Consider the following 17,670-nt stretch of genomic DNA (forward strand, 5'->3'; position numbering starts at 1 on the left):
AGTCACAAACCTTTCATGTTTGAGATTCAGTCATACAATGATCGAACACCCATCCCTCCCCACCAGCACTCATTTTCCACCACCAATGTCCCCAGTATCCCGCTCCTCCCCCTGCCTCTATGGCAGACAATTGCACTCTTTTTCTCTCTATTTAATGGGTACTATGGTTTTCAATACAAATTACAGATACTGTGAGGCCATCATGTTTGATCCTTTATCTTCTATCAGCACAACGCTCCCATCCTGAGCGATCTCTCCAACTATCATTGATCCCCTCTCTATCCCAGCTGCTTTCTCCACCAGCTCTTGAGGCAGGTTTCCAACCATGGAATAGTCTTCCTGGCCCTTGTCTCGACTGTCGTTGGGTGTTAGTCTCATATTACAGTATTTTATATTCCACAAACGAATGCAGTCATTCTATGTCCCTCTCTTTCTGACTCTTTTCACTTAGCACGATACGTGTCCATGGCCATCCACTTATAAGCAAATTTCTTGACTTCAACTTTCCTAACAGCAAGAAACACATTTTAAACAGTGAAGTCATCATAAATAGAAACTGAAATTAAATACTAAACTAACATTCTCAATTTTCAGCTGTGAACTGTAAGATAAGCATTCTATATATCTTCCCTTTTACTACACAGATCAATGATTAGGGGTCTGAGAGATACTATAAGGATAAGGAGGTTGGGTCTAACACTAGTTCCATCTTTTCCATCATATGGTCCCTCATCACCGCCAGATGTACCCAGGCAGGCCCCCGAACACCCCCTGGGAATCCCCAAAACCCCCAACATCCCATTTTGCAGCTGGCTTAGAATAAACAGAATGAACCCCTCGGCTACCTAACAGTGCTCAGGAGCTCCCCCAAGCCAACAAAATAACTGAGTAGTTGTTTCAGAGATAGAAAATTTTTGCTGGAGCTAGAGAATAGTTCTGGGTTTAACCCTCTGTCACACTGCCTCCTGGGCACTGTCAGGAGGCACAGAGGTGGGAGAAGCCATTAAGCACCACCAGCTAGCCCCTGCCCCACCCCACCCCCAATAAAGAGAAAAACATTTGCTCTCATGTTTTGATTACAACCATGTAAACATTAAACATGTAAATTTGCTAAGAAACCTTTAGAACTAAATGGTGTTCTTTATTAGTGTTACTTTTAAAATGCAAATATCATTTCATTAATCATTTGTATCACTTGTGATCCCGTTGTTCATCGATTTGCTGGAGCAGGCACCAGTAATGTCTCCATTCATCCCTGCCAAGTGCTAGCGTAGCCCAATGGCGTATTGGGGGCTCTTTCAGGGTCAGGAGAAAGAGACCCATTATTGTAACTGTTTCTGCCATATCATATACATCACAGATAGCTTGCCAGGCTCTGCTGTGTGGGCGGGATACTACTGATAGCTTGCCAGGCTCTCCAAGAGGGAGAAACTAATCATACTCTAAAATTAATTTTATTCCAAACTAAACTTTGCAGTTTTCAGAATTGATACACAATCCATTAACTCATTGATATTACCTATTTTTTTCAATTCAATTAACAGATACCTGCTGGTAACTTCAAAATACCATTTTTAATATAAGCTCTCTCAATTAAGTACTATACACTTGATTATTTTCTAATTGTATGTAGTCTATAACTGCAGCAGATTCAAAATTTGTGGTGAGCATATATAAAAATTTATAGTATGACCAGAGTGATAGTACAGTGAGTATAGAGCTTGCCTTGAATGTGGCCAACTTGGGTTCGATCTCCTGTACCACATGTGGACCATGAGCCCAGCCAATAGTGACGCCTGAGTGCAGAGTAAGGATTAAGTCCTGAGTAATGTTGGGTATGGCCCAAAAGCAAAAGGAAAACAAAAATCTGTACAGTTCAGGACCAAAAATTAATTTCCCAAGAGACTGAAAGACCCATAATAGTATGTCCTGACTGTCTACTGAGGAACACCTAAATCAGAAACAGAAATTAGGCAATTGCAAAGTTCAGTATTCATTCACTTCTACTATGCATTCAAAGAATTAGTACCAAAATATAAACAAAGAAAAGAGATCCAAAAATAACTACCAAAGATAAATAATAACCAATAAAGAACAAGCCAAAAGTTTGGAGAAAAGTAATCACTACTAGTTGTTAGGAGATAACACTCAGCAAGAAAGATTGTAAGAATTATTGGTGAAGGGGGAAGGATTATAAGAAAAAAAAACATGTATTCAAAACTGAGTTTCTAGCTCTACAATATTCAAATTCATTTAAATTTTTTTTTCTCTTAAAGGTAGAGTTAAATATAGATCTCTACTCACTCTTGTGATGACTTCAAATCCTGGTTCTTCTTGCTGGTTTATCTTTAAACCTGGAATAGCATCACTAAGAAAATCTGCCATTTCTGAAGGTGGCCGTTGATGTGTGGAAGGATCACTGCCTCTCAAACTATCAAAAATGTAGTTTGTGACTTTGGAAAATCCTACCATAGTTGCTGTATAAGGATCCTTTTTAATTTTCTATGTAGTAGGAAAAGATAATGACATTATTAATTCAAATAAAGAATACAAATATCTTATGATTTAAAAGTCAAAGTTGTCTTAAGGGGGGAATCAGAACTAAAAAATGGTCTATGATTGTCTTTAAATTTTGTTTTTCTCTGGGAAATAAATGGCAAATAATGCTACTGATTGTAGATACATGATTTGCAGGCTTCAGTCAATCTGCATACATCAGAAACATATGCAGTGCTTACTTTCCATTGATGAATGGCCCACAACAGCTTTCTTCTGTCTAGCGGTCCTGCCTTCGCAAAAAGAATATTTCTTGAAGTGTGCAGTACCACACTAGAGTAATGCAAGGTATTTGATAGCTAAGTTTAAAATGTTTAAATATTATCTCACATTGTAATCTAATTTTATAACTAGTAAATCATGCTGACACCAGTGATGTATTTTGAGCAATGCTGTCTTAAAAGGCCGTGAAATGCTTTTGTACTTTTTGGATTTACTTCTAAATCCCAAAATGCCACTTTATTCATATTTAGCAAAAAGAGTTTTACTTGTTTTTGACTTGCTGGGATCCCCACACCATGGAGCTCTCAGGACCACGTTTTTGAAGCATGTAGCATCACTGTGCAATCAAGCTCACCTCAAATTTGCCCCAGGCCCTTTTTCAAGAGGACTGTCCTGTGCCATCATCTGAACCCCTCTCCCATCCTTTCCAGAACTGACAAGATCACCTATGCCCCCTCCGAACCCCAAAACAGTTACTCTGAAAGGTCTATCTTTTGAATTACTACCTTCATAGTAACAAAAACATTTCTCTTACTTTCTATTTTAATCAATATTTAATCTCTTGCCCATCTTCCTTAAAAGCTCACTCTTTCCTTTTGCTTTTCTTTTGGAACCAAGATGAGAACATCCATGACAGAGAAAGCATCCAAACATTTGTTAAATAAACAAATGGCCATTTCATTACATATGAATTGTAATGAAAAATTCACTTCATTTTTGTCTATATTAAGTGAATATTTTTAGGAAGAATATATTTGAATACTTCAAAGAAAATTTGATTGTCATTATCTCAAAGCAATCTACTGAACTAGAAAATGAGAATTCAAATCATATTTTTGCTAAATTTATCATTAAAAAATCTGTTACCTTTCATCTAATCAATAAAAACTATGTTAATAAAATCTACTAGCATCCAATTTCAGTTTAATAATAAAGGATAAAATTTGCCATCAGAGCAAATAAAAACCCACAGAAGCTTTTGAATTTTAGAAATTTTATGAAATATACCATTTCCAAACTACAGAAAATAGTCCAAAAAGCCCCCACACAAACAGTCTCATTCTGTATGTTTGACAAAGTGAGAGGTAGAAGACATAAAATAATAAAGTGAGATTAGCGGAAGATAGATTTAGATACATACTTGTATTAAACCATATGCTGGTTCATCAAGAAGATTTTCAAAAGACTGTGAGAGACTCTTATTTTGACAATTCACAAGAAGTATTCTCTTATCCTGTGGAGATCTGTAATAAAAAAGAAGGGATTTATAGAAAGTTCGGGCACACTGCATCAATTACTACCCCAAAAATTATTCATGCACCACGAAACAGCAACAACACAAAAAATACCTTTTATGTCCAGATCTAGAACTACTTTCCATTAACACTAACAAACAGTAACTGAGTTAAATGAGTTTCAAAACTATCTAAAATATGAATTAACAGAACAAACAAACCAAAAAGACTACATTGTAAAGAATCCAAATTACTTTTCTTCTCACCCCACCCCCTACCCAGCCCCAGCCCCAGCCCCAGCCCCAGCCCCAGCCCTAGGCCAAAACCCTGGTTTTCAATGCAAACACACACTGAATTACCTGTCCTACATGTGGGAGGCCCTGGTTACCAACTCTAGGGACACAGGGACGGACACACACACACACACACACACACACACACACACACACACACACAAATATGATCTGGGGCCAGGGATATGGTTCAGAGTAGAGTAAATGCCTTGCATGTATCACACATACCAAAAAGAAAAATTTTATCAATATGTGGTTGGATAGGTAGATGGTTACCAATTTGATCATACAACTTGGTAGAAAAGCAGTATTAGATGCTAAAAAACGTAAGAAATGACATTATTTGCTAAAGAACATTAATTCTGCTAATTATAATTATAAACATGAAAATTATATTTAACAAAATTATGAAGTATTGTTTAGATAGTATAATTTTTAGTTCCATTAAGCTTTAGAAGCAACTTTCTTATATACTTAATAACTAGAGTAAATAAAATGCATTCTAAGTAAATATCTAATTGCAAGTAATAGATAAATTATCCAATCTTTTTTCTATTCAGTAAGTTTTAAAACTTAGCAAATAAGCTGTAATAACTCCACAACTTTTGTGCTTAAAATAAAAATTAAATGTGCTCTTTTGCTGCTCTCTACCTCTAGTTTATTATGTTTGAGATAAGAACTTTAATAACAGTTATCTCTTCTCAATTCTAACACAACAGGATGAAACCCCAGTGCCAGGGTGGATATGAAATTCAAAACAGGATCTTCTTACATAGTCAGAAACAGCACTCGATCTTCACAGACAACAGTAGCTTAATATGCCCCTGAGCATTTTATGGAGTTCAGGGCTAGTAATTTGAAGTATGAGAAAAATAGTAACTCTTAACATATCTAATTTTCATTTAAACATCACTCTTCAGAATATTTTGGGGGGTGTTCATGGGTAATATGAAGACCTACAGGTTTAAACGAGAGGTCAACTTTTAAATGCAGCACCAGGGGAAGAAAACTAATACAGGAATAAAGTATTTTTTCCTACCATGATGCTGCTGGCTCTTGCTTTATTTCTGGGGTTAAAGAAATATTGTAGTGGCTAAGGTGCTCGCCTTGCCTAGGGCGAACCACAGCTCAATTCCCAGCACCACATATGATCCTGTAAGCACAGAGCCAGGAGTAGTAAGCCCTGGGCACAGCCAGTTTAGCCCAACCCCCATCCACACCTCCAATAGATACAGTGCACAGATCTGATGTCTGGCACAGCAGGGCCCCAACCACTGCTGAAAGCAACCCTAAACAGAGCCAGGAATAGACTCCGCACCACATGGGCCAGGGATATGCATTCTGACCTAATCACCCCCAAAGTAATATAAAATCACTGCAGCAGTAAGGCACAACTCTTCTTAACACTAGCAATTCTATTAGAAATTAAGGAATGGCTTAAATTAGTATATTTAACACAGTTATATTAATATCATTGCTACAGACAGTATGTCTACTAAAATTTCAAAAGCAATTCCCATGCTTTCTAGTGAATTTCCTACAAACACCTCAGAAAAAATTTTTAGAGATTGTAAGAGCTGGGCACCACAGTAAAAGTATGCTGGCTGTGGTACTTGCCTTGCACACATATGGTTCCCTAAGCACTGCCAGGCCCTGAGCACAGAGCTAGGAGTAAGCCCTGAGCACAGCTGACTGTTGCCCCACCAAAAAACCCTAAAACCATAATAGTTTCACTAATAAAAATTTTTTTAAAAAATACATATTTAAAAATGGGAAAAAATGCACTGTGTGATGCAGTAATGCCACAAGAGTGACCAATATGTAAAGCTCAAGAAGTAAATTAAAATACTGCAAAGAATGTCAATCCAAAAGAGGTAAATTAAAAAAAGATACCAAGTCAAAGGGGTAAAGCACATTCCTGGCATGTTCAGATCTTTGTGCTCCAGCCCTAGCGCCACATGGCCTCCAGCACACTGGGTGTGGCATTCACTGGTGGGCCCAAGCACAGAACTGTCAGGCCCACACAATAAACCAGGCACCACCGGCATGCCCTCTATGGTCTCCCGGCACCACTGGGCGTGCCTTCAATAAAAAAAAAAATTCAACAGTACAGAATATTTTCAGCAAAACCATGCATATCATTATAAACATAAAAACTGAATTGTGTATGTAAAAATTAAGTAATTGGGTTATCTAGAACCTAATTTCATAGAAGGTTTATAGAACACAACCAACTTGGCTTTGGGGGGAACTATAATACTTCTTGAATATTAATGTGTTAATGTAAAAAAAGGATCCGATCTACAGAATGGTTTAATAAAACCAATGACTTACTCATAACCTCGCATTCAATTTGGTTCCAGAAAGGTAAATGCAAACATACTGTGATTCACTGTTTCACCCAAGTGAATATCATGTGTCAGGATCAACAACTGTAACACTCTGATTTTTTCAGAATATATATAAGAAGCATTTACTAACAAGTCTCAGCCATTTTGTGTTAACTGAACCAGTTGGTTAGAGTGAAAGAAGGAACTGAGCGGAGTTTCTTCCACCCTCTTGAAAGACTGCCCCACCTCCAGCATTCATGATGTCTGCTCATATACGTGGTGCGGCCCTTAATTAGGAGAACTTAAAAAGCTGACATGGTCTTAAATCAAGTCTCATTCTTCAATTTAGGGTAATCAGAGAATATAGCTCTCTGTTGGTTCTGAGCTAAGAAGACAAGGCTGCTGAAACCAAGGTCTTCTGAACTCTTCTTCCTATTTCCTTCAACAATCTCACATCACAGAAACATGATTCTGGAAGCATTATTTTGCTTAACTACTGCCGAAACAGGAAATTAAGACACCCATAGGAGATAACGAGGAGAACAAAAAAAATTTTGATATTTGGGGATTTTCATCTCTTTGGACTTAATGGAATTCCACTTACTTAGGTCACAACTAATAAGAACGAAGACCTGAAGACAGAGAGATAGTATAGCAGGAAAGGCACTTGTCCAGCACAGCTGCCCCAAGTTCAATTCCCAGAACCCCATAAAGACCCAGAGCTTCTCCAGGAGTGATCCCTGAACACAGAGCCAGGAGAACCACCAGGTGTGGTCCAGAAACCAACATAAAGAACCAAGACCTAAATATATTCTTAAGAATCTAACCATGGAACTTAGTTCCTCCACAGCTGGGGAGTTTCCTTTTCTTTCCTTTCCTTTGCAATATTTCAAACTCTGAAGGTGGGGGTGGGGGAAGAATCTGATAATGGAAGAATATATAACTTTTTTAATTAAAAAAAATACATTGGCTTTTGAGTATCTACATTCTAACCACTTGAGTATATAATCTTTATGGGACTATATTACACAAAATAATTCATTTATAATGGAAAAGAGAATAGAAAATACTTATTTTCCCCTAGGTTACAGAGGGCCCTTGGAGATAAGTATTTGACATACTATTCTTACACTTTGCATGGCAGAGCCTGGCAAGCTCCCCATGATGTATTCGATATGCCAGAAACAGTAACAATAACAGGACTCATTCCCCTGACCGTCAAAGAGCCTCCAATACAGCAGCATTGGGAAAGACGAGTAAGGAGAGGCTGCTAAAATCTCAAGGATGAGACGAATGGAGACATTACTGGCGGTCGCTCAAGTAAATCGATGAACAACGGGATGACAGTGATACAGTGATACTGTGATTCTTCAGATCATTCAAGGAGCAAAAACTAAAGTGGACCCCAGTGAAACAGGAGCGTACACAACGGTAATATAGCTTCCATTAGAAATATAGTGTTTAAAGGACTTACTCTACACAACTAACTCCTTCCCCAAGAAAAGCACATCCCTAGTTAACCACAAACTCAATGATAGGAGAACAAAGAGAATCAGTCTCCTCTGCTAGGTTTTTCTCTTTGACTAAGTAATCAGTCAATTATGCTCAGACATTTTCCACTTCATCCTCCCCCTAGATGATTTCATTTTCTCCAGAGCCTAAATTACTACTGATATATATGTGTGTACTATATAGATACACATATACATTGTACACACATATACACATGTGCATATCATATGTATACTATATACATGTGTGTAAATAAATATCTTTTTTATATTTTCTTATAGTACTCTATATAGATTATTTTGAGAACCCTTTCAGCTGATATCGTACATATATTTTTAAAAGGACTCTTAGTCTGTCTTATAATAGCACCAACTCCTGTGGTCTTATGTTTCTGAATGGAAATATGTACTCATCGTAAAGAAACTTCCTCTGTAGGGATATACCTGATTGCTGAGAACAGGAAAGAGAAAGATGTATGCTTGGCATAACCTCTTCCAGACTCTCTCCTGGATCTGCCTGATAAAAGAAAACATGCTTTCACATCATAAGTAGACCGTCCTCATTATGAAACCTGTGGCTATACAAGTAGCAGGGAGACTTCAAAATTAATTTGAGGTGAATTAGTATGAAGCTGCATATCTAAGCCTCACCAGTTTTTGGTTTTGGTTCATATCCAGCAGTGCTCAGAGATCACTCCTGGTCATATTCAGGAGAGGTCCATACACAGTGCAGGGATCAAGCCTAAATCACTGGAGTTCAAGATAAGTACCCTCCCTGCTATCTATCTCTTCAACCCACCAAATATTTTTAACCTCACATCTGATTCTTATATTTACATATTTACAAACATTAAAAGAAAGATGACCATTTCACTTACAATCCTCATTAAGACATGACCAAACACATTTACGGTATACAACCCTTGATAACACCTTAGTCATGTTGATTCTATACATAAATCCATACAGGACAGAAAATTCCTGAGCTAACCCTGACCTAAATTCTATTTGAAGTCATATAAAAAAAATCTGCAATTTATGATAACCCTTTCAAAATTATGTCAAACTGATCATTACCATGTCACTTATTTATTCAACAAAGATTTACTGCACCAATACTATATGCCAGGCTTTTTGGCTAGGAACTCAAGAGAAAAATGTAAACAATGTTGAACAACCCTCTCTTTATGCTTTCATTCTGAAGTAGAACATAAAAGAAGTAAACTGACAAAACTATTCTGTTAAGAACCATCAACAAAGCATAACATAGCAAAAGGAATGGAAGTGGGAACCTAGACTCTATGGAAAAGGCCTTCTGAGAAAGTGACAAACTGAATCATTCTGTGGTTCAGGAAAATATTCTAGGGTGAAGAGTTAGTATACTAAAAGAAGACCCTCCAGACAAGAGTTTAGGGCGTTCCTGGATCCAAAATATAATCCTGCACTATAATAGAAAATGACATGAAAGGACATTAAGGATTATAAATAAAAGGTGGCAGAGGAACAACACAGGTTAAGTTAAGGTCCATGCCTTGCATGAAGCTGAGCCCAGTTGGGTCCCCGGCACCTTTCATCCCCAACCACCAGCCCATGCAAGACTGAGTAAGCCTGGAGGCCCTTGGGTGCAACCAAAGTGGCCTGGGTCATTCCTGGCTCTGTAGGGTCAGGGCAGCACCTCATTCTAGGGCTAGGATGGACTGCTAATAATCCCCAGGATTGGCCTCCTTAGCATTTGGGAGACCTTGGTCAGTCTTGGGAGACACTCCTTCCCCATAACCCTAAAAGAGAGATAATCTAACAAAGCTAAAACCTAAAACAAGGCAGCCACAGTAAGCAGTTTTGATTTTTAAGTTTTATTTAATGCTGCGTGAAAACATCTCATTGAAACTAATCCTCTACATCTTCTAATCCTTTATAATACCATTTTTAATACATTTAATAATACAAGTCATCTCTTCCACATAGTGTATTTTAATACATCTTAAATGTGCTTAGTTCTCTAACATCTGTCTTCAAAAATAAAGAATACAGAGGAACCATCATTGACACAGTGGATACTGTATGTCATCAACAAAATCTCAAATGGAATGAACTCTTGTAACAGTTACACCACAACACTGATTGACACGACCTTCATGTGATGTTAAATAATGACAATCATTAGTCACACCTGCCCCAGTAATGACCCCACCCCTCCTGAAACTTACTTTCCTATTCAGTTTCACCTTTGAGATCCTAAAGTCACATACTATCCACTACACCTTACTTTGTAGCAGCTATGGTAATGATCAGCACACCCGAGAGGATCAGAATGGTGGGAAGAAAATGGCAGAAATCACAGAATCGAAATCTCCCAGCTTTATAAAATCTAAAGCTAAGCATGTCTTACTGTACTATAAAGTTAGAATTTTTAATAAAATTAATCATCCCTGTGTGATAGCACACAGCAGATAGGGCGTTTGCCTTGCACACGACAGACCCAGGTTCTATTCCTCCGCCCCTCTTGGAGAGCCCAGCAAGCTACCGAGAGTATCTCGCCCGCACGGAAAAGCCTGGCAAGCTACCCGTGATGTATTCGATATGCCAAAAACAATAACAACAAGTCTCACAGTTTGTTGTGAGATGTTACTGGTACCCACTAGAGGAAATCGATGAATAGGAGGCTAGTGCTACAGCAATACCATCCCTACAGTTCTCCAAGCGAAAAAGTACTTTATCATCTTTCTCCCTCCTTCTCACCCCCACATATATATTCAGTGACCTTGTGGCTCAGTAGTCTGTCTGACCCCACGTATCTTCCCAATCACAAAATACAACCCAAAATAGGGGCCAAAGAGATAGTACAATGGGTAAGGCCCTTGCCTTCACATCCCACCTGTGTTTGATCCCTGGTACCCCATATGGTCCCCTGAGCCCAGGAATGACCCCTGAGCACAGAGCCAAAAATAAGCCCTGAGCATTACCAGGTGTGACCCAAACTAAAAAAAGGATTTCCCTGATATTTCTCTTTTAAGCCACACTCAACAGTGCTCAGGACAAGACAAGTCCCTGCTCTGTGCCCAGGGGTTGTTCCAGGACTGCTCGGGGAACCAGGCACTGCCAAGGGAACACATGAGGCATCCAGTGTGCAAAGCATGTGCTCAGTCCATTGATTTCTCTCCATCACTAACTGATCTTTGCTGTGATTCTCTGAGTTCATGGCACTGTAATCTGCCCGAGATGACAGTAACCATCTGCTAGCATAATTTACAAGATCTCTCAGGCTCTGTCCTTCACTGCCCTCCTTCTGTACACGATATCGATCTGAGATACTGATGCTCTGTCCTGTGACTGTATCACATCCATAGTTTTCTCTCTGAAACATCTCTTTTCTATATCTCACACCCTGTCACATGTGTTCATTTAGGTCAGAAACCAATTTAGATGCTTCTTTCTCCAAAACATCTTTCCTGAGCCCTTACGTAAAACCTGTCTGAACGAGGTACCCTCCTTTCCCAGGATTTCAAAATAAAACTTTACTTCACCTCCATCTTAGCTTTAAGTTCTACTGCCATTTACTTAACAATATGCTCCACCTACCCTGTACATGACTATCAGCTGCAATTAGCTGCATTCAGAATGGGAGACCCAGAATAAATCTGCCAAAGTGCCAAAAAATAGCACTATGTATACAAGTGCACATAGATGATTAACTATAGGACAGATTTTTGGAAAATGAGAGCTTTCTGTCTTCTGTACCAATAATTTTATAAATAACTTGTCTGATTCAAAAGTGGAACATTATAAGCTATGTCTAACAGAAACTACATTAATAAAAGGCAAATATATCCACCATGATCACCGATGCATCATATTTGAACCCTAAAAAGTGCACAGGTCACTAATACCCAATGACAAGCAAAAATAGTTCCCTTGGGACAATAATCCAATTTCAATAAGTATAAAATAATTTGATACTTACTCACACAATACCACATATTTTTCAAGAGATTCAATCAGTAGTTTGCTATCTCCTTGATGAAAGTGTAGAGCAGGGAGAACGACGTCATCCTTTAGACAGAATACCAAATACGACCAGCCCATACCCTCTTTGTTTTGCTTGATTGATTTCAGGTCTGTCAAACTGAACAGGAATGACCATTTGCTTTTCCCATTTCTATGACTTGGAGCATCTTAAAAACAAGAAAGTGGGGCAAAATAGTTTTGTTCACCTTTTTTAAAGGTACTGATAATGCTCTTCATGACTGCCTAACAGAAATTAGCTGAACCTAGGGAATGACTATAGCATTCATATTATTATGGTTTCCATCTGTATTTGAAATGGCTACATACATTTTAAGAGTAACATTTTTTAAAAAATAACAGCCCTACTGTATACAAATTGAAAAATTGTTTCCCCAACTCAAAAAATAAAAACTTTTGAAAAAAATGACAATGGCTTTGAAGCAGGAATGTTGGATTCAAATTGCAATACCACTGTCTTGCTAACTGAATGATCCTAGTAAAATACGTGACTTTCTCGAAGCTTCAGTTTCTTCATCTATAAAATGAAGACCATTATACTTACCTTCCAATATTATTCAAAGAATAAAAATCTTATCTGTCTACTAACTAGTACAATGATGAGTATATAACAAACAGATAGTTGATGAATATTAATGTTTTCCATTTCCCCCAAATACAAATGACATGAGGTTCTTGGAGAGTAATTTAAAAAAAAAAACCCACACACACAAAAAAACCACTTCTATTTTCTCATTTCCTTGGAACGAATATAAAGATTGACATTTACACACACAAATTAAAAACACAAAGAACAACAGATAACAAAATGAAAATATACAAAGTTGTGAACGCTTTCAAAAGAATAAATTCAAACTTCCTGTTAGAATGACCTTTTATCAAACAAAAACCTAGTTTAAACTAAACTATAACCACGTAGTATAAAACATTTTGAGTCTGGGGCCAGAGTGATAGTATAGCGGGGACCCTGGCATCCCATACGATACCCAGAGCACTGCCAAGAATAATTCCTGAGTGCAGAGCCAGGAGTAACCTCTGAGCGTCACTGAGTATGACCCAAAAAGCAAAAAAAAAAAAAAAAAATTGAATCTGTATAGTTTATAAAAACTTAAAAATTGAAAATCTTAAGATTTATGAATACCATATTTGACAAGCAGCATAAAAATTAAACAAATTAAAATATTTCCTTTTAATACTGCACTATTCAAAGGAATAATTAATTTCTAATGTAAAGTATGTCACTTTCGACATTTTACCTCAGACATGTCTGTTTCTGAAATTTAAAAAAATCTTATCTGTAATATTATTTCCTGTCATACTATCCTGTTAGACAAGACCACCACTAATTCCATTCCACACTATAATTTCTGTAAAAATAAAATGCACAGAAGATACATGCTTACAGACCTTGATCAAAGGGTAGTTCAATCAGTACTGATCTGCACGTATGTCACCTTTCTATACATTATCACCTCCAATAAGATCCTGACACAGAAATTTACACTTTACAAAATAAAGGCATCGTTACTATCTCATGGACACACGACCAAGTATCATTTGAAAAGAGATCCAGAAAGGCTAAAGTAACTTCCTACACTCTGACCTGATCAGCTCTCACACAAGTTTGGATGATGAGCTCTTATCTAAGGCTAGTACTAGAGTAAATGTCACCTTACATCACATTCCTCTGGAATTTACATTATACAGAACAAAACACTACTATGAGATAATATTAAAGTGAAAATAATTCCAGAATTTCAGTATCTTCATCAATCATTTAAGTGTAAATATACTTGAATTGCTTACAAACTACACACACAAATATCTTGCAAAGATCAAGGTATTTTCACATCAAAACAGCAATGAAAAATTACATAAAGATAAGTTTTAACATTAAAATGCTTAAAGTAATAAGAAAGTACTTAATGCAAGAAAATCATATGAAAAAGACCGAATAATTCGTGCAGGCTGCAAGAATTATCAAAAGTCTGTGCATATTACAAAATAGAATTTTATGTATTGTTTTTCTCACAAAGAGACATACAACAGAAGGTGCCCCACTCACCAGTATTTAAGTTGGTCTATATATTGTATATATAAGCTCATATATATGTGAGAACAGAAACACTATTTTGTATCTCCAGTGCCCAGATAAAAATACTAGCACATAGCAGATACTCAAAAGATGTGGCATTAAATAAATTAATAACCCGATAACAAGTCAATGCAAAAGTAATCTTCAGTGTACCATCAACAGTTAACCAGAAATAGAAATAGGTACAAAGTTAATCCTTAGAATAACTCACAATTTTCTCCTTTTTAAACTTAAAACCAAATAGAGTACATGCTTTGCATGTACAAGATCCTGGGTTCAATTCCAGGCAGCGCATGACCCCCTTGAATCCCACCAAGTGCAAACCCCACAACAAATAAAAGTTAATCAAATAAACTATGATGAACTTAGGTCACCAAAAAACATAGAAAGTACAGTAAGTTTTCACCTAATAAGGACAGGTTCTTGGGAAAAACAACTTTAAGCTAAGGCATGACATATCATGAAACCAAGTTCACCAATGACCTCATTTGACATCTGCCCAGATTTTTTTCTCATCAACGTTTTTACAAAAAGATTATCTGAGAACCTACTATTATCTCGAACATGCTGACAAAGGAAAACTGACCATAACAGCATAAGAATGAAATAAAATGTATCCCTACATCTTGAGTAGAACTAATACCAAGAACCTGACAGTTTATTTAGATAGGTACATTACAGCAATTCTGTTGTTCTGAGACGTATTTTCAAAGTATTTAATCTGGTATATAAAAACAGTAACTCAAGAGTAGAAACTCATTAAAAACATGTTAAAGAAAAAGCCAGAGATACAGTACTGGGGTTAAGGCACTTGCCTTGTACATGGCAGACCAGGGTTCAACCTTTGGCACCTTTGGTTCGCTTAGCACCAAGTGGTCAGGGTCAAGAAATGACCCTGAGTAGAGCCAGGAGTAAGCTCTGAGCATCACCAAGTGAGGCCCTCAAACTCCCTCTAATGTTAATAAGTCTTCAAGAATCATTGTCTAAAGGTTTGTTTCACATTTCCTGTGAATCATTAGAAAGTTAAAAAGTAAAAACTGTTGGTTAGAATGTTTCCTATGAAAATATGCTTTTTGAAAACAAAGAATATTTCATACTGGATAAATCTGAATTCTGAAAACTTAAGCTTTGAAAGTGTCTACTTAACTTTAATAGGAGCCACACATAAAACTTCAATACTAGGGCCAAGGGATGCTGGAACGGTAGGAGCAGGGCAGGTAATGCAACTCCAAAGACCAAACTCGAAGCCTCACGAATACCCCTCTGATTCCTCTTAACTTTTAATAATTACTACATAATATCTCTGTATAAGTTATAATGCACCGTCAAGCCATGGAAGCAGTATTATAGCTATCAAGTTTTGGTTTAAGGTTCTCAACTCTGATCACTAAACTCATCAACAGAGTTTATTAAATCTAGAGATACCCAGGCTCCATCTCCAGAATCTAGTTTGTTAGAATAAAATCCAGGCATTGATGTATCTTTTATATGGGGGATATGAGGGCAGGGGACTTCCCAAGGGCACTCAGATGGCCCAGTAACCACTCCAGGTTATATTGAGCCAACAATGAAGTTCTACTCACACAGATAGTGCTCCGAGCCACAGGGCCAGGTCACTCCAGAAGTGCCCAACGGCCTCCAGGACTACACCTGGAGGTGTTCAGGGGACCATTCAAGTGCCAAAAATAAAACTCAGGATCTCAAGCTTGCTAGGCCTGTGCTTGAGGCCTCTGTGCTATCACCCTAATCTCTGGCATATTTTTTTTAAGTCTAACTTCCCAAAGTGATTTCAATATGCAGTCAATATTGAAAATAATACTAGCGTAAAAGATCATCATCAGATTGTGGTTTCTTCCTACATGTAATGTTTCTTTTTTATTAAAATTCTGAAAACTCACTTGTGTTCATTCTTGTACGCTGTCATTTTAACTTTCAAAGATCTGACAATGTTAGACAATGACAAAGAATAACAATAAACCAATCCTGAAGCTCTAAAGAAGTTAAACTATCTCACAGGGTCACAGGGTCAGAGAGAGAGTACAGTAAGCAGTAAGGCAAAAGTACAGCAGTAAGGCACTGTGGCATGCAGCTGATCCAGACTGATCACCAGCACTGCAAATGGTCTCCAAACCACCACTAGAAGGAATTCCTGAGCAGAGAGTCAGAAATAAGTCCTGACACTGCCAGGTGTGGCTCAAAAAGATAAAAAAAAAATCACCTCACCATAGCAAATTTGGTTTTTGAACCTCTCTTTGGCATTGTTCTGGTAGGCACTCTCCCTTTCAGTAGAAAGTGAATACCTTCTACCACTCAAAAACCAAACCAAAGCAAAACAAAAAAAAAAAACTCACAAACAAGTACACAAAGTACACAAACTACCAGTTTCTCAAAAGTTCATGAATTGCCAGGCACTCTAGGGGAAAGGGCAGCTCAAGATAGAGAAGGGAGAGCACCAAATAAAAGATGTTTGGAGGATCCTCCCAGGAGGGGAGATACATGTTGAAAGTAGACTATGGACTGAACATGACTGCCACTCAATGCCTCTTTTGCAGACCACAACACCCAAAAGGAAACAGAGAACAAAAGGGAATGCCCTTCCACAGAAGCAGGGTGGGATGGGGGGGATGGGTGTGGGAGGGATACTGGGATCCATGGTGGTGGAAAATGGGCACTGGTGGAGGGATGGGTATTTGATCATTGTATAATCGAAACCCAAGCACAAAAATTGGTAAATCTACAACTGTACCTCATGGTGTTTCACAAATAAAAATTAAAAAAAAAAAGTTCATGAATTTCTATCTAATTACTTGTTTGCAAAACAACTATTCCATATAAGAATGATATACAGTAATAGAGGACTTAAGAGATAGAATAGGGGCTAAAGTGCTTGCCTTGCATGCTGCTTAACTAGGTTTGACCTCCAGCAACACATACAGGTCCCCCAAAGCCCCCCAGAAGCTACCCGAGTGCACAGCCAAGAGTAAGTCCTGAACACAGATGGGGAACACTCCCAACCGATCCCAAAAAAAACTGGGGGTTATAAGTCAAAGGACTGGAACACATATTTTGCATACAGAGCTCCAGATTTAATGCCCCACACTACATGGTTCCCTAGCACAATCAGGTGTGACCCAACATTTAAAAATTCATTCAACTGATAATCAGAAAAAATTAACTCCATACAACTGCTGACATCTTTAAACAGGACCTCATATGGCCACATGGTCCATCTACATCATATTTGATGCAGTTTGTATGTTTATCAAGCTGCGAGCTTCACAGTTTCTTGTTATCTACATATAAATAACCAAAAGGCAAAAACAGACCTGAAAAATGTGTATGTATGTACATGTATGTGTGTAGGAAAATGCATGTATGTACAAAGCGCAATAAAATTTTATGAAC

General features: G+C 37.7%; 1 protein-coding gene across 1 annotated transcript in view; it reads right to left on the bottom strand.

The window, feature by feature from the left end:
• The window catches only part of TBC1D15 (TBC1 domain family member 15), a 67,436-nt gene that overhangs the window by 24,551 nt on the left and 25,215 nt on the right, over positions 1–17,670 (bottom strand). The window contains exons 5-7 of the mRNA XM_056130648.1: positions 12,109–12,319; positions 3,920–4,022; positions 2,305–2,502 (exon numbers count right to left, since the gene is read on the bottom strand). Coding sequence (XP_055986623.1) covers positions 2,305–2,502; positions 3,920–4,022; positions 12,109–12,319 — 512 coding nt within the window. The remainder of the gene's footprint in view (positions 1–2,304; positions 2,503–3,919; positions 4,023–12,108; positions 12,320–17,670) is intronic.

This window comes from Sorex fumeus, unplaced genomic scaffold (assembly GCF_029834395.1).
Source record: "Sorex fumeus unplaced genomic scaffold, SorFum_2.1 ptg000081l, whole genome shotgun sequence".
Classification (NCBI taxonomy): domain Eukaryota; kingdom Metazoa; phylum Chordata; class Mammalia; order Eulipotyphla; family Soricidae; genus Sorex; species Sorex fumeus.